Here is an 18,993-nt window from a genome sequence, read left to right on the forward strand (position 1 = left end):
AAAAAAAAAAAATCTGTTCCATAAAATTTCCATTATTCAAATTTAGTCACTCTTTAAGGGCTCTTCACTTTCCAGTAGATGAAGCATGCATCAGAGTGGCAGGATGAAGACAGTGACAACTGTCAGACTTAGGAAATACTCTGAAGAGAGGCACAAATGGATTTCCTGACAAACGTGGCATGAGCAAAAAAAGGGTCAAATATGATTCCAAGCTTTTACCCCTGATGTACTAGAAAGACAGTACTGCCAAGGACTGGCAGACCGTGATCACTTGACGAAATTGTCAACACCCTCCTCCACTCCCATATTCCCAACTCCATCTTCTCTATTTTCTAAATAGCAAATGATCACCTTCCATAATTTTGTTACACAGCATGTTTGCTGCTTATTGCAAGTCTCTCCCAAACAAAATGTAAGCTCTCTGAGGACATGGCAGGGATACTTTTGTCTGATGTTATCCTAAGACAACTACATCTGTCTGGACGTATCCCAAATGCCTAAAATAGCACCTGATTATTTTAATAAGGTGTTCAATATTTATTCACTGAATTTATGAACAGAGAAATTCAGGTGCCAAGAGGTTAAATAAGTTGCTCATGTTATATATCCAGGAAACAGCAAACACGGATTTGATCCACAGGTCTTTCTGGCCCAGTCCACCACATTTTTCCTATCACTACTTCCTAATCATGCCTTGGCTAAAAGGCATAATTTTAGCCAAAGTCAATGTATATATATGGCTGCTTCACACTGTTGTACAGCACAAATACAACATTTTAAAGCAATTATATTCCAATAAAAATGATAAGAAAAAAAGAAACAAGAAAAAAATATTTATATCCCTTGAAACAGATTTCTGCCCTGTGGATTCAATGCTACTGTATTGTGTTGTGAAGTGTAATAGTTGCTGCTGTTCTATTGCTAACTCTTTGTGACCCCATGGACCGCAGAACACCAGGCTTCCCTGTCCTTCACTGTCTCCTGGAGTTTGCTCAAACTTGCGTCCTTTGAGTCAGTGATGCCATCCAACCATCTCATGTTCTGTCACCCCCTTTTCCTCCTGCCCTCAACCTTCCTGACATCAGGGTCTTTTCCAGTGAGTTGGCTCTTTGTATAAGGTGGCCAAAATATTGGAAATTCAACTTCAGCATCAGTCCTTCCAATGAATATTCAGGGTTGATTTCCTTTATGATTGACTGGCTTGATATCCTTGCTACAGTTTGCCCAGGACTGTGCAGGAAGAACAGATTCAAACCTCCACTCAGATCTTTAAAACACTAGTTCTCATTGTTCCATGTGGATTTCCTATAATAATAGGTACCAAGTGTGATAGGTGTTCCTAATAGTTGATTGCCAACTCTAAACTATGAATAAACCACGTTTCTGGATTTATGAGACTGAAGAGGCATCAGGGCCTAGAAAAACAAACCCAAGCTCTGGAGTCCAAAGACCAATGTCTGAGGTCTTTTATTAAGTAATCTTGGCTAAACCTCAATCTCCTTGTCTATAAAATAAATTCATTATATCATCTGCCCTTGTGGGTTCAAAGGATTATGGTAGAGATCTAAGACAACAAGGTCAGTAAATTACAAATAGCCTTATATTTTAGGAAGGTGGCTTCAATTTGGTGAAACAAAGTACAAAGCAACTAAACATCTATTTACCAAAAGACATTATATTTTGAGGGTTTTTTTTTTTTTTCATTCCAATCTCATTGGCTTCAATTCCTTCCTTCTTCATGCTTTTTCTACTTTATCAACATTTCTAATGGAATCAGTAGGGTCCCCTCAAAGAGAACCTGCTGGTGTGCATCACTGACCTCGCTCCTCTGACTCAGCCCAGAGGTTGTACAAACACATTCTTCTCCACAGACATGGACTTGAGAACACACCCCAGGCTCCCCATCCTACTCTGGACCCCCCTGGAAATTCATCTCAATTATCACATATCCAGCCAGACCCTTGGAGAAGGACTTGGGACAGTGTGAACAGCTCAGGTACAATCTAAACACAAAGAGACAATTCAGAAATGCAGATCACAGGTCCAGAGTCCTTCCCACAGTGCCAGGCACATCTCTCTGGATTCTCTCTTAGCCTCAGTTCTTCAAGAAAAGAAATGCCCTTCTAGACAGCTTCCAACACGGGGTAGGATTTGGGGGAAAGCATTTTTCTCCCGAGGTTTTCCTGATGGCTCAGTGGTCAAGAATCTGCCTGAAATGCAGGAGATTCAAGTTCAATCTCTGGGTCTGCAAGAGCTCCTAGAGAAGAAAATGGCAACCCACTCCAGTATACTTCCCTGGAGAATCCCATGGACAGAGGAACCTGGTGGGCTACAGTCCATGGGGTCACAAAAAGAGTTGGACGTGACTTTGTGACTAAACAACAATTTTTCTTCCTAAAGCCTCCAGAACCCTCAAGCCACTTGTTTCTAGCCTAAATTCCACATTTGAATCTCTGGAATCATGCAGTGACTCTCCAGGTATGCAGAGGATAGTAACAAGGTGTGTTATCCTTTCAACCTCCGCCCTGTGTATGAATTTAACTCTTTAGCCCCTAATTCATATCATCATCCCATGTCTTCATCTGGAGAATCCTTCTCATGCATCTCTTGGCTTGGCTCTCACAACATACTGCCATCTGTTACCCAACTTCTCTTTTCTCTGTTTTTCTATTTACCTCCGATTTCTCAATTATTTCTCTCCTTTTTAATTGAATAGACATTTAGATAAACACAACATTAGCTGTCTTAAAACTTACATATTAATAAATATATTTTTCTTTGAAAAACACAAAATTTCAATTGTCAAATTCAGTGTGGGACAGATCTCCTTAACTGCTGGTAAAGTTCACTGTCTTGATTTGGGAGGTGGTTATATAGGGTGTTATGTAGGGAGAAGGAAATGGCAACCCACTCCAGTACTCTTGCCTGGAAAATCCCATGGACAGAGGAGTCTGCAGCTCTCTATATGGACAGGGGCTACAGTCTACGGGGTCGCAAAGAGTAGGACACGACTGAGCGATTTCACTTTCACTATATAGGGTGTACACACATTTATCAAGCTGTAAACTAAAGACCTGTGTACTTTCCTATATACATGCTGTGCCTTAATTTTTAAAATGAAAAAATCCCCAATAGAGAGGACTCTTCAGAGAGACAAAGACAGAGTCAGAGGGACAAGGGGAGAAAGGAGAGTAAGAGTCTCCTTTATTATGTTTGAATAAAACACATTCAACGTTTTCATTAAGCAGAAGAAAAAAGGAAAAACAAAATCTTATTCTCAGACCCAAAGCATTATAACTTCAAGTCTCTTTTAAGGGACTAAAATTTTACTTTTACCACTGAAGTAAATTAATGTATCAATTTATTGAGAATGATTTAGACAAAAGAGTCCTCAGTATTAAAAACAAGCACAGCTTTTGTTTGAAATCTATTTCTGTTCACAGAAACACAGTGACTGTATAAATAAAAGTAAATAAAATATTGTGTTTGATATATCCTGAGATTCCGTACTACAAACCTCAAATTATATTCTTCACCCATTCAAATATTAGTTGACACCACTGTGGGCCAAACACTATGCCAGATACTTGGGGATATATCACATGGTTTTTCAGGGAGGACGGTCTTCTCTCTGATTATACTATGCTTACTGCAATATTAAACTTCTAAGTCTGGCAGCTTGAGAAATTTGGGCATTGCTTTAAGAATAACCTACAAAAGTTATCATTGAATTTAAACATCGTATATAAAGATGGATATGTAAAATAAAAAATATGCTCCATTTAGATAGTACGCATTCACGTATCTGAGCTTAAGAGGTATGCATGGAAACAAGAAAATGATAAAATTACACTGGCTTTATCTATACAAAACTTTCACCGTACAGAAATCTAAGTACAGAAAGAAATGTGGTACAGTATATCAAAGTTAACAATTTACCTTTGCCATTTTCTCAGCCAACTGCAAACGGCCATCAAGTTCCCTTCTGATCTGGGCTGCTTGTTCATCTGCATTATCCAACTTAAAACAGAAAATCACACGTACATGATTACTTAATGGCAGTGACCTAGAGATTAAAGCAACACTAAAATGATTCCAAAAAAACTTTATAAGTCTTCTCAGCTACCTATTGAGAACACTGAAATTTGTTTAATTAGATTGACAGTATAATTAAATTTCTTGGACACTTTTCACTATGATTTGCTCACAAAAAAAGGTAATAAATCTCAAAGGTTAATAGTTCAGTTTACCAAAAATTCTAATTATAATAATCCTTTGCCAAATATATCCCCAACAAATCTAAGCCAAGAAGTCCTTGTTTCCTTGAGGATGCATGAAGTTGTCATTAAGTTTATTCAGTTCAGTTCATTCTTCCACCTCCATTAATGTCAGTCCTAAATAGTTCCAAATAGATAAATCTCTTGTTCTTTCAAATTCCCAGAATGCACTTCTGAAGAGTGAGATACTAATGTTTCACTAATTTCCTTGCTCTTTCAAAAAATATTTCCTTCGTTTGTATAATAAGTTTCTGTTAGTGCTAAACTATCAAAGTACTATTTGATTGACTGCTATCACTTTCTACCGTTTAAATCTTCCTATGCTCCTCATTCTAGTACCAACAGGCTCATACTGCCAAGAAATCCTTTTACAGGCTGGCACCACATTAGAATTCCATTCTCTCATTCTAAATTTGATTGAAAGCTTAGCATGTTAGCCTCATTTTTAAAAATATTTCCATCTACATGGAAAATTACTTGAACTTCTCCACTGAAATAATCCTTAACTTTTTTTCTATAACTTCCTTTAACTTTTCCTCATGATTCCTTCTATCTCTTTATTGGTTCCTTATAAAATCTCTTCCTGTGAGCCATGCACAGTGTGGGAGGCCCTGGGTGGGTGACAGACATAGATCAGACTGATGTTCCTCTCCATTTTAATTCCTTCCCCTCTCTCACTTCCATCATCAAGAAGCCTAGACCTCACAACCATACTTTAGTAAAAGTCCATCTAAAAATTGGATTAGTACTGAGCACAACATTAGACACCTGGGATAATATAGACTAACTCGTCCATTTATTGAAGAACTACATATAAACCATGCTACATTAAAAAAAAAAAGGCCATAAAAAAAAATTCTGAAGAAAATGAGAAGGTCAGTAGGATGGTCCTGTCAGAAGGCACTATATGAAAAGTCAAGAAGAAGGAAAGATGCTCTAGTAAGAGGGGACCAAACATCTGGAGATGAGATCAGACATTGGTGTGGGGGATGGACTGGGGCAGGGGGGAAAGGGAAGGGCAATGAGAGGTGGGGCTGGAGAGAGAGGCAGGGCTGCTTTAAATGCCTAAGCCAAATGAAGGAGTTTGGAATTGGTTCTTAACGCACTGGAAATTCACCAAGAGATTTTAAGCAGAACTTCATAATGGTCACCGTGTCTGTCTCCATCAAAAACAACAGGCGAGATGGACATAAAGATTTCTATCTGTCCATTCATCTATCTAATTTGTAAATAAACAAATAAACAGGCAGATCTGGGGTTAACTCTCTAAAAAATGCTTCTAAGTTGATTTTAAAAAACTAAGTTCATTTAAAAACGAGATTAATAATAGGATTTTCCTAAACTAAATCCTTGCTATAAAGGAGTTTCTATGTCATCTCAAAAATGAATATGCTTTTTATTTTAATTAATATTCATAATTAAACAAGTTTCTCTTCACTGTGTAAAAAGTCAAAATGATTTATATTAAAAACTAATATAATTATTAAGGAAAAGAAAACGTGATAAATGTTCTATTCCAGGTGACCAAAGTCATGGTCCTAAAAATAAAAAGTTTAAGAACAAAATTAAAATTAAAAACAAAATTTTAACTATAGTAGCTCAAATACAGTAAACATAATATGGGATATCTTCTCATCTTTGCTTAAATGCTGATAAATATTTTTCCACAAAGAAACAAAATGATTCCTTGCACGTAAAGAGTTAAGAGTGCTACCAAGAAATAGCATTTAACATCTTAAAATCTTAGAAATTCTTCAAATTTCACCACAAAATATTATTTAACATCTTTATCTCTATATTAACAGCTCTTACCTAATTTTAAATGGAGTTGTTTGAGTCACTTCTGGGGTTTATCAGTGCTTTCTGAGGGTTTTCCATTACTTTTAAAAAATATTAATGCCTTGGGACTTCCCTGGTGGTGGTTGAGTACAGCCTGCGATGCAGGGGACACTGGTTCGATCCCTGGTTGGGAAATTAAGATTCCGCATGCCACAACCACCGAGAGAGTCCCTGCACCCCAACAAGAGACCCTATGTAACACAAGGAAGATCACATGTGCTGCAGCTAAGACCCGATGCAGCCAAATAAATACAATCGAAAAAATATTAACGCCTTCACTGCATTTTGTCTGAAAAAACACAAAGGAAAGCAGAGCGCTGCTATACTAAACTGTCTCTTATAATATCAGTCTCTCAGAGACAGAAAGGATATTAACTTTGATGACTATAGAGTGTTACTTTGTGAAACTAGAAAAACGTATTTCCAAACATTTTTTTTAAAAAAAGGAAAAGCTAATACAATAAAGACAACACGTTAGAATTCAAGGAGGTATTAATAAATCAGCTGGTTGAATTTTAGTTTACCATTCCATGTCCCATATGGTTTGTCTTCTTTTGATTATTACCTTTGTTTTTCATAACATGAAAGTTTATATAATTTTTATGAATGCTTTTTTAAAGGTTGATTTCTCAGTTCAGGTTTCACATGCAGCTGTAAGAGATAATTGAGAGATATCCACTGTACTGCCCAGTTTTCCCCATGGTAGCATCTTATAAAACCAGACCATCATATATAACCAGAATACTGACACTGTCATCCAGTTTATTCCAGTTTCCTTAGTTTCATGCACACGTATCTGTGTGTATTGACTTCTATGCAATTTATCATGCGTCTGGGTTTGTACAGTCACCATCACCGTCAAGGCACTGGTCAGCTTTAACACCATATTTTGCCATTTTATAAACACATCTACCTCCCCTCACCAAACCCGGACTGTGTAACTTCAACAATGTACCTCACTTTCAGAATTTTCCAAACTAAATTTAATAAGGCAACAAATTTCCTTTTAATTTCCATGATTACATTGGAGGTGTGCTCCCATGAGAAATTAACTTTTATTAACACTGCACTGGGGCCATAGACCTCTTTAATCTACATGTTCACTTCTTTGGTCCTTTCCTCAAAGCCCATAGCTATAAATAGCCATCTATTCACTGATAACCCTCAAGTATGTATCTATAACTCCAACTTCTCACCAGAGTACCAGTCTTTTATTTTCAACTGCCTATCAGACTTTATTTTTTTGGACTCCAAAATCACTGAAGATGGTGACTGCAGCCATAAAATTAAAAGACACTTGCTCCTTGGAAGAAAAGCTAGACAGTGTATTAAAAAAAGCTAGACAGTGTATTAAAAAGCAGAGACATCACTTTGCTGACAAAGGTCCATTAGTAAAAGCTATGGTTTTTCTAGTAGTCATGTACAGATGTGAGAGTTGGACCATAAAGAAGGCTGAGTGCCAAAGAACTGATGCTTTTGAACTGTGGTGCTGGAGAAGACTCTTGAGAGTCCCTTGGACTGCAAGGAGATCAAGCCAGCCAACTCACTGGAAAAGACACCGATGCTGGGAAAGACAGAGGGCAGGAGGAGAAGGGGGCGAGAGAGATGAGATAGTTGGATGGCATCATTGACTCAATATACATGAATCTGAGGAAACTCCAGGAGATAGCAAAGGACAGGGAGGCCTGGTGTGCTGCAGTCCATGGGGTCATAAAGAGTTGGACATGACTGAGCAACTGAACCATCACCTACCATTTCAACTTGCATGAAGACAAGACACATACCCCATTTTACATACCCCAAACAGAATCTTGTTTTCTAGCTTCCCACCCCAGTCACTCCTTTCATGAGCAATGCCATGTCATATAATTGGCATGCCTAATTACCATGTGTTCAAGCCCAAAGTCAACATGTCATTTGTGACCTCTGTTTCCTTCACAACCCACAACCAATCCAACTACAGTCATGCAATGAAACCTAGAATCACTTCATTTCAGTTGGCCAATACAGCTGTATACATTATTTTGATGAGAATAACTATTTTTCTTTTATGAAAACTTGGTTTTACACACTATCTCCTCTAACTCCTTCTCTTCAAACAAAAAAGCAGGAAAAAACCCCAAAAGAATACTTTAATAGATGTATCTATTCATCACACTTTTAAATGCTGGTGATGCATCCATCTCTAGCATCTGATTTGGTCTCTCAGATCAAGACAATGAGGATAATTTGTGGAGTGTGGAGTTGGTGGCTGGGGCCAAAGACAAGCTTCACTCCACAAAGACATCTTTTAATTTTATTTTCTTTTACTTTAGATTCCTGATTTCAATGCTTTATGTGACAATTGACTACTTATACCTCACAGATGTCTTTTCCTGGTAGGGAATATTCTTCAGGTCTTTACAGAGGGTCATTTAGCCCTGACCATAAAAGATTCCCATACATATCTTGACTCTGTGCAACACCTCCAGTGTCTATCATACAGAACATTTTACCACTTCAATATTCAAAATATTTCACTGTCTTGACAAATATTTAGTACTTTTATCTTCTTTCTATTCATTACATGGGAATTACTGTTTCTACATTCAGAATTCTCTTGGCTAAGATGTTCCTAACCTGGACCATTAGGAGTCTGAACCATCCAACTTGGGAACAAAATTTGGAGAGGTATGCATTTTTTTCCTTGAGGAATTGTCTGAATTTCATAGCTTACCCAAAGGGGTGGTTAATTCAAAAGACATAAAGAACTATGGCTCTAGGAGAATCTTCTTCATAGAAGTCTCTATTCTTTTGTTCTAGAAGAGGCTGTATGACTTTTCAAACATAAGCAATAGAAAATGGTCACCTCGTACCTACACATTATCAATCTTATCCTTTCAGAGATGTGTTGAATTCTTCGTGAAAGGACCCTGGCTCTGGAAATGACATAAGCTCTGAAAAATGCTGACTGAATGATCCACAGATTACTTTACCAACTGTTGTTTCTTCTACACCTACTATATAGCAAGTACTACTGAAGGCTCTTCAGTAGCTACAGAAGTAGTGGGCTTTCTACGAGTTCACACTTCATATAGAAAACAGTTTTTAAAAAAAGTATTTAAAACAGAATAGAACTGCCACAAGAAACTACTGATCAAGGACTGTAGGAATTCAGTGATGGAAGATATGTCTTTCCTGGTTGATAGTATCAGAAAGGATTGCTACAATGGAAATATTAAAAAATGAACTTTGAGGAATAGAAAACATGGATTAGTCTTGACTTGCACCTCTCAAATCCTGGGCTCTCTGGGGCCCAGTCCTCTCAAGTTCCACAGAAGCAGTTTGAGAAGAGGTCCTACAAATCAACAAATCTCCCTTTGCAGAAGTCCTCAGGAAGACCCAAACACTTCACTGGAAGACAATTATTTTATAGGTAAGAAAAGTTTAAACAGTATGAGAATAATCTTACAAAGTTTCACTCAACAGCTTCATTTTCTAGTATTAATATGTGATATCATTCTAATGCTTTAAAAGCTGCAAACATCAAACACTTGAATTCATTAAATTTGCTCATATCTTCAAGGAAAAAAAAGTCTTTTATAAAAAGTACTTTTCATAGCACTGTTTAGCATCATTGCCCTCTATGATTAATCTATTTTCGAGAGCCAGGGTAATTGTCTTCACATTAATATTGTCAATCACTAAAAAGAAGGATTAATAGCTGTGTTTTTCCATAATAATGTCTTTGTACGTGCTAACCCTAGTCAATTGTGCCCTTCTTTCTCCCACTGAAAAAAAAATTAGTTTTTTCTGAGTCCCCAGTCAAATTATGGCACATGTCTTTTCAGACAAATTATATTCTGTTATTTTCTTGTAATATTCATCCTCATCTTTTAGTATGAAAAATACAAGTAGACTAGGATTTGCACTGCTATGTACACTGAATGTTTTCTCTGAGATTAATTCTTTTGCTGGTTATTCTATTTATATTATCTATATATCTGGAGATATAGAGAAGTAATTGGCACAATCATAACACTGATTCCAAAAGAACACCCTACCCAACAATTTATTATATAATTTTCCTTTTTATTTCTGTTTTTTCATATAATTTTCTAATAGCCCAATGATTTATTTGACAGTGCTAAATATGCATGGATTTTGTAACACAGCTGAAAAATCCTGATCAAAAGTTGAAGTATTAGCAAACTCATTTACTTTATCAACAGATCTGTTAATTTTCTACCATTACTTGGATCAAATTATTTATCATGAAGATGGTGTGCTGCTCTGCCTCACTGATTGCTCCTGCTGTTTTCCTTCTCTTCACCCCTGCATTCTCTCAGCCCTTAAGCACACACAGTTGGTTCTTAGCTATTGTCTGTAGCTGCTTCTCAATACACTGTTGCAAGTTAGCACCTAGCTGTGCCCTCTCCCCCAAGTCCCAGCTCTTCACCTTCCGTTGATGGCAAGGTCTTTACTTTCAGGCATCCAACAATGGCCTCAACTAAGACTGAATTGCCCTTCTTACAGTCTACTCTTTATCACGGCTCCCCTACTTCCACACACCATTCTCACTACCGTTGATCAGGGTAAGAGCGTAGAAGAGGAGGAGGAGTAAAGGGCGGGTGACGGAAGGATGGGAGTAAGTGAACAGGGACAAATGGATATGAATGAAACAATGATACCCAGATAGCTTGGCTTAGTTTTCAGGTCCACCCTATTTTATACCAATCTCACTTTTTAACCTCTCAGACGGTTACATTATCTATACAAATTAGTTTGCCCATTATACACAAAACACATTAAATTTTCCCAATCGTGTATTTTGCTTGTGTTTCTCCTGCCTGGGATGCTTTCACCTTCGCTGCCCAGATCAATCTCCAGATCTTCTGTGAAGATGACCTACCTAGCCACCGAGTAACAAAGCAGGTATTGTCTGATGACCTCTCTCTCATAGTTGTCTTCTAATTGTTCAGCTTCTCAGATATTTATGACCTCTACCTCACACTGCAACATATGACCCTTGTTAGCTCATCCTACCACCCTGACAAGAGACCTAAACCAATCCATCTCCAATGGTGGGATTCATGTAACTACTCCCAGTTTTAACATACAATAAATACAGAGAATACCACCACCTGTATTTGAAGGGTTTTTGGACCCTAACATCCCTCCAGACTGACTCATCTTCCATGAAGCACTCTCCCTCCAAAAAAGAAACAAACAAACAAAAATCTTCCTCCCTGCTATTCTGATCATTGACAATTAGCCAGCAACTACAAGGTAACTAAAACTCTTTGTGCAATTTCATACAACCAAAAGAACATAAGGAAATGAAGTTATTCCCATACTCTGGAGAGCAATACATTGCCTGTATGATGTTATGTATGAATCAGGTACCACTCTCTTGCTGGAGGCAAAGCTTTTAGAGAACACTCTTATATCTACTTTCTAAATTATGTATAAGGAACCTGACTCAGAAATAGCAGTTCTGCCACGGATTCTTGTAGCACAGTTCTGAGAGTCTTAAAAATGAATTTCCCAAACTACACTTCCCTGTCATTACTACTTAAAAGTAGGAGAAAGATGAATGAGTTAATTAGATATAAAATTGCCCTATGTGATTTGAACTAAACTATATTAAATAATGGATCAAAAAGTTCAAAAGTAAGAACATAAGAAATTTAACCTCAAACATAAAAACCAGAGGACTAAAAAAAAAAAAAAAAAAAAAAACCAGAGGACTTTGATAGCCTGGAGAATAGTCATATATATTCTCTAAAATGGTAGGTATTACTTTGCAAATTTTTACACATCATGAAATTTTCTTTAGTATTCCATTTGGTATTAACATTTTATCTTCTAGACAGAAGTCATGAGCTCACATTTTCAAGCAATTATTTACTAACTACACTTCCCTCAATAAAATAAGTAAATATACATTCACATTAATGAAATAACAATGAAATAGATTTTAACACAAAGTAAAATAACACAGACACTATTAGTGATTATAGAGAACTCTGCAGTGCAGTTTATAACTTTAGTCTCCTCAGGACTAATAAGAATAAATTTATACAGCACTATATGTCAGAAACCATTCTAAGCATTTGTAAACATTATTGCATTTAAACCTCAGAGCAACCATATGGAATAGTTCTTACCATTATCCCAGTTTAATGATGAAATATCTGAAGCACAGATAGTTTTAAGTCATTTTCTAGGGTAAGGTCACACAGTTAATACTTGGAAAGGCCAGGGTCTGAATCTTGTATTTTGACCTGAAGGTTCAACATAACCACCACTTACTCCTTCACAACACCTCACCTCCAGCTTTCACTCTGTTGATCACTTGCCATGAGTCCCCCAACAGGAAATACACGAAATATTACAGTGTAATTAATGGTATAAATATTAAAATATTTTAATATGTTCAAGTTGTTACAATGCAATACAAGAGGTGGGTAAGGCTATGTTAGCTTCCCTGGTGGCTCAGAAATAAGAAAAAATTCTTAAGTGAACAATGCAAAGAAATGGAGGAAAACAACAGAATGGTAAAGACAAGAGATCTTTTGAAGCAAATTAGATACCAAGGGAACATTTCATGCACAGATGGCCACAATAAAGGACAGAAACAGCAAGGATCTAACAGAAGCAGAAGAGATTAAGAAGAAATGGCAAGTACAAAAAAGGTCTTAATAACCCAGATAATCACTGTGGTGTGATCACTCACCTGGAGCCAGTCATCCTGGAGCATGACGCCAAGTGAACCTTAGGAAGCATTACTGCAAACAACGCTAGTGGAGGTGATAGAATTCTAGCTGAGCTATTTCAAATTCTAAAAGATGATGCTGTTAAAGTGCTTCACTCCATATGCCAGCAAATCTGGAAGACTCAACAGTGGCCATAGGACTGGAAAAAGTCAGTTTTCATTCCAATCCCAAAGAAGGGCAATGCCAAAGAATATTCAAACTACCACACGATTGCACTCGTTTCACACACTAGCAAGGTCATGCTCAAAATCTTGTAAGCCAGGCTTCAACAGTATGTAAACCAAGAACTTCCATATGTACAAGCTGGATTTAGAAAAGGCAGAGGAACCAGAGATTAAATTGCCAACATCCGTTGGATTATTGAAAAGCCATGAGAGTTCCAGAAAAACATCTATTTCTGCTTCATTGACTATGCTAAATCCTTTGACTGTGTGTATCACAACAAACTGTGGAAAATTCTTAAAGAGGAGGGAATACCAGACCACCTTACTTGCCACTGAAAAACCTGTATGCAGGTCAACAAGCAACAGTTAGAACTGGACTTGGAACAACGGAATGGTTCAAAAATTGGGAAAGGAGTACATCAAGACTGTATATTGTCACCCTGTCATTTAACTTATATGCAGAGTTTATCATAAAAAATGCTGGACTGGATGAAATCACAAGCTGGAATCAAGATTGCTGGGAGAAATATCAACAACCTCAGATAGGCAGATAACATCAATTTAATGGCAGAAAGCAAAGAGGAACTAAAGAGCCTCTTGATGAGGCTGAAAGTTAAGAGTGAAAAAGCTAGCTTGAAACTCAGCATTCGAAAACTAAGATCATGGCATTCAGTCCTATCACTTCATGACAAATAGATTGGGCAAACGTGGAAACAGTGACAGCCTTTATTTTCTTGGGCTCCAAAATCACTGCAGATGGTGACTGCAGCTATGAAATTAAAAGACATTTGCTCTTTGGAAGAAAAGCTAGGATAAACTTGGACAGTGTATTTAAAAAGCAGAGGCATTACTTTGCCAATAAAGTCTGTGTAGCAAAGCTATGGTTTTTCCAGCAGTCGTATATGGATGTGAGAGTTGGACCAAAGAAGGCTGAGCACTGAAGAATTGATGCTTTTGAATGTGGTGTTGGAGAAGACTCTTGAGAATCCCTTGGACTGCAAGGAAATCAAAGCGTTCAATCCTAAAGGAAATCAACCCTGAATTATCATTGGAAGGAATGATGCTGAAGCTGAAACTCCAATACTTTGATCACTTGGTAGGAAGAGCTGACTCATTGGAAACAACCCTGATGCTAGGAAAGATTGAGGGCAGGAGGAGAAGGGGGCGATGGAGGATGAGATGGTTAGATGGCACCACGACTCAATGGACACGAGCTTGAACAAATTCTGGGAGATAGTGAAGGACAGGGAAGCCTGGTATGCTGCAGTCCACGGGGTTGCAAAGAGTCAGACACAACAATGACTGGACAACAACTGGTGGCTCAGACGGTAAAGAATCTGCCAATGATGCAGTAGACCTGGGTTTGAACCCTGGGTCGGGAAGATCCCCTGGAAAAGGGAATGGCTACCCACTCCAGTAGTCCTTCCTGGAAAATTCCATGGACTGAGGAGACTGGCAGGCTACAATCCATGGGGTTGCAAAGAGTCAGACACAACTAAAGTGACCTCAGCACTCATTCTAGGTATGAGGAGGTGACCATGGGTAGGGGCGGGGATAATTTTGTGTTAAAAGGTATGTGACAAAAATCTTTGCACAGAGAAAAATAGGTATAAGAGAGAAATACACTTGAGACATTCTGTAATCAGTCTAATCACAATATAAGGAACAGATGACTTCAAATATAAAGAGGATGCTTTTAGTCCATGGACAGAAACGTTTAAATTAGGGTTACCTTTCACCAAGAAGGACGGGTCAGTCTGTACCACTCCCTTGCTGCCCAGTGAAGCACATGTGACAGGAATGACTAAGTCAGTGACTATGACCTTATGTGTTCCCCTTACACACCCAAGACCTATCACAATACAGTCTAATTACAGCAATTATGGTTGCAAAGTGTTGGACAGGACTAAGCAACTAACACTAATACACATGAATATGATAGGGAACTGTATATTCCTCATGGAATTTCCCCACTTCTTGTGATATGTAAGAAAAACGAGTGAGGGCAGGATTTGTGGAAGTGGAATTTTCCTGCATTTTCAAGAATGGAGAAGAAGGATTCCAAGTGGAGAGAGTAAAGTGAGACAACATGAAAAGTCAAGACAATACAGGGTGTTAATGAGGAACAGGGAGTGACTTGGCTCACCCTGCACAGGAGATACATAAAGAATACCCACAGGGGGAGAATCTGGGGAAGAATCTAAGAAAGGCACCATATTCTTTCCCTATTCAAAGCTGGGTCATGAAGAGAACAGGATGGTGAAAAGTGAAAGTTGCTCAGTCATGTCTGACTCTTTGCTACACTATGGACTGTAGCTCACCAGCCTCCTCTGTCCATGGGATTCTCCAGGCAAGAATACTGGAGTGGGTTGCCATTTCTTTCTCCAGGGGTTTTTCCTGATCCGGGGATTGAACTTGGGTCTCCTGCATTGCAGGCAGATTCTTTACTGTCTGAGCCGTGGGTTATGAAGAAAACAGGATAACACTTCAATAATATTAATCTGGCAAAAAGATGCATAGGATTGGAAGAGGGAAGCGGGTGAAAGGTTACCATCATGCTACATATGAGAGGTACTGAAGCTTCTAGCTATGGGGATGGATGTGGAATTAAGACAGGAACAGACAATACAACAGAGAGAGAAAGTAACAGTGCCAGGCTATTGTCTGGACTGAAGGCAGTAAAAAAGGAACAGCTCCTGGTTATGAGTCGGAAAGATGGATATAGATAAGTAGAACCAGGTTTGAGATGAGAAAAAAATAGTATTTTGAACCTACCGATTTTGAGAAGTTTCAGATACAGAAGTCTGCCACAAAAAGAGTGGAAAGAAGAGCTGATCCATATGAACAAGGTGAAAGAAAGTGATACTCAAAATAAGCACAGTGAAATTAAAAAAAAAATCGCTGCAATACTTTTCAGTGCAACAGTCTTAACAGCATATGATTTCTCAAACATACAAACCAGGTAGCAAGTCTATTTATATTTTTCAAACACTGTTCCTCTTGGTACCATACCATGTACACAGTAAGTTCACAAACGTGTGATGAGGCTTCATAAAACAAGATATAAAGGCCATTCATCTGGAGACATTCACATCAGGATCATGAAAACACTTTGCAAATAGGATACGACATCATTTTTATACATTTAACAAGAGAACTTTCTACCAGTCTGTAACAAATATTAATAGCTAAAAACATCACTGTTACCCATTACACAAGGAAAATCTTACTAAGATAATGATCAACTGGCCCTGCTCTATCTAAAGTGATTAGGGTAAATGGAGGTATTTCATCTCTTTCTGGTCTTAAGCAGAGGATTCAGGATATCATGACCCCAATAATCAGCTAAAAGTATTAAATTCACAGAATACTCTTTGTAAGCATACATCAATCCCTGTTCTTTAGCTTTATCAAGTTTCTTCTTTTCAAAAAGTGCTTTGTAAGAACAAGTTTTCCTGACCACCTACCAGAAGAAATCAAGGTTCTGTGGGCCATATATTTCTAAAAACCTGAAAGCAATAGACAACTAAGAGTCAAGTCTGATGCTATGAGCCTGACACATAGCAAGCATTCAGTAAATTTTTTTAAATAAAATGATTCAATATACTAGATAGCAGGAATTTCTTGACTAATATTCATTCTTCACTGCTAGCTGATTCCCTAAAGTTTTCCTGTTAACACTTCTTTTTTACCTTCCTGGTTCTTCTCTTAATCCACTCCAATCAGGTTTGCTCCCCAACACTCTAGAAAAGCTTCCCCTGTCAACAGTGTCTTCCACTCATCAAACTCAGGGGTCACTTTGCTGTCATGTGGCACAGGTAACTGCTCTCCTTGAAATGTCTTCCCGTGACTTTCCTGACACCACCCTTTCTGGCTTCCTCCTCCATCGCTGGCTCTTTCCCCTTTGTGCAGTTTCTAAATCCTAGTGTCTGCAGGCCTCTGTCCTGTGTCTCCCTTTTTTGGAGGTCCAAACTCTACCAATATGATTTCATCATGTCTCATGACTTAAAAGACTACCTTTATCAAAATGATTTCCAAATCTTTATCTCCAGCTCTGATCTCTTGTTGAAATTTCAGACATCGACTACCACCTACCATCATAGACAACTAACATTCTGATTCCATCAGGTACACAATGGAATGCTTGATTTTTCCCCACATATGCCTTCACCCTACTACATTGCTCCATAGAAAGAGAGACTGCTATACACAGACAGCCTGGATCAGTATCTGAACAGAATGGGTACTATGTTGAAAGAAACTCAAATCAGCGATGCCCCTATCAGAGCAGGGTTAATATAAATGCTGTGTCAGAGAAATATCAGCAATGTAAATGGAAGAGAGCCATTAAAGCATACTATTTTTTCTATAAAATGAGAGAGAGAGGAATAGGTAGATGGTACCCATAGTTCTACAGAACAGTATATCTTAAACTACAGACTCAAGTTGGTCCCATTTTCTGCTTGAATTCCTGGGTTTTCATCACATCCCTTTTAAGACAAGGGCTTCTCAGGTGGTGCAGTGGTAAAGAATCTGCCTGCCAATGCAGGAAATGTGTGTTTGATTCCTGGGTTGGGAAGATCTGCTGGAGGAGGCAATGGCATCCCTCTCTGGTATTCTTGCCTGGAAAATTCCATGACAGAGGAGCTTGGAGGGCTACAGCCCATGGGGTTGCAAACAGATGGACACGACTGAGCATGCACACGTGCCTTTTAAGGCGAGCTGGTGGTCGAGTGCTCTGACTCAGGTTAAAGCTCCAAGTGAGGGAACAGAGTAGGATTCTGAAGCATAGTCAGGGTATGGATCCAAGAGAATATGGAGAGAGAGGCCCAAGGGAAATCCAGTTGTCTAGGAACTTCATAAGCCAACAGAGGAAAACAGGAGCACAGTCGGGCAAGAAGCAGAGCCTCAAATCTACTCGCATGATTAACATGTAGGTCATGTTCCATTTTTGTCTCTAGCAATGCTGGCCATGCCCACAGGTCAGGTGAGACAGGGGGTGGGCCACATGCAATCCATTCTTTAGACCACAGACAGCGATCTTTCCAGAATCCCAACTCGCTCCTGTCATTTCCTTCGCTCACAGACCAACAGTGTTCCCTTATGTGATAATCCCAAGCTCTTCCAACTAGCATACAAGGTCCTTAACATTTACGTTCTTTCCTAACTCTGTAGTCTCATTTGTTAGTTCAGCAAAACACAACCCCCACGGATACCAAGCCATTTCATTCTCCTCGTGCCTCTGTACATGTCGTTTTCCTCCAGCTTGCTAAATTTCTGTGCAGCTTCCAAAATTCAGGAACTGTCCTCCTCAGAACCTTCACGGAAGCTCCAAAATAGGACTGAGTTTCCATTCTTCCAAATCATTTCTTCTTCTGGGCACACAGCAAGACTATTTCCCAGGCTCCTCTACAGTTACATATGACCATGGCATGAAGTCCTCAAATGAACTGTCAGGTCAGGGGTCCTTGAGTCTCAGCCATCACACGGGAAGCTGTTACAAAGCAGACACTAGGCCCCACATCCACAGGCTGTTTCACTTAGTCTGAAGTGGGGCCCAGGAATCCAATGGTTTTTAAAGCTCCTCAGGTCATTCTAATGTGGAGGGGAGGAGCACTAAAGAAATCCATGCAGACTGTCCAGTACCAAATTAAGATACTGCCATACACGTGCTCACATTCTGCCTCATAAATAACCTCACAGACACACATTAATTATACCATTCATCATGTTTTGTTTACATGCCTGTCTCCTGACCACACCAAACACTGTGAGGAAAAGAATAAAATGTTGTCATTTTACCTTGAGTGAAAAGATAAAATCTTGTCATTTTTGTATCTTCCTTGTTAACTGGTATTTTTAGAAGGAATTCAACAAGCGTTTTTGAGTGTATGAAAGAAATATGTTTATCACATATATTTCATTTCAATTTTGATAGGATATTTTTATTAACAA

The 18,993-nt window shown here is 38.5% G+C and overlaps 1 protein-coding gene across 23 annotated transcripts in view; it reads right to left on the minus strand.

Moving 5' to 3' along the window:
• CADPS2 (calcium dependent secretion activator 2) overlaps window positions 1-18,993 on the minus strand; it is a 590,044-nt gene that overhangs the window by 345,543 nt on the left and 225,508 nt on the right. For all 23 annotated transcript variants that reach the window (XM_043463600.1, XM_043463598.1, XM_043463588.1 and 20 more), the window contains exon 4: window positions 3,940-4,020. In XM_043463600.1, coding sequence (XP_043319535.1) covers window positions 3,940-4,020 — 81 coding nt within the window. The remainder of the gene's footprint in view (window positions 1-3,939; window positions 4,021-18,993) is intronic.

The sequence above is a fragment of the Cervus canadensis genome, chromosome 3 (assembly GCF_019320065.1).
Source record: "Cervus canadensis isolate Bull #8, Minnesota chromosome 3, ASM1932006v1, whole genome shotgun sequence".
Taxonomy (NCBI): Eukaryota; Metazoa; Chordata; class Mammalia; order Artiodactyla; family Cervidae; genus Cervus; species Cervus canadensis.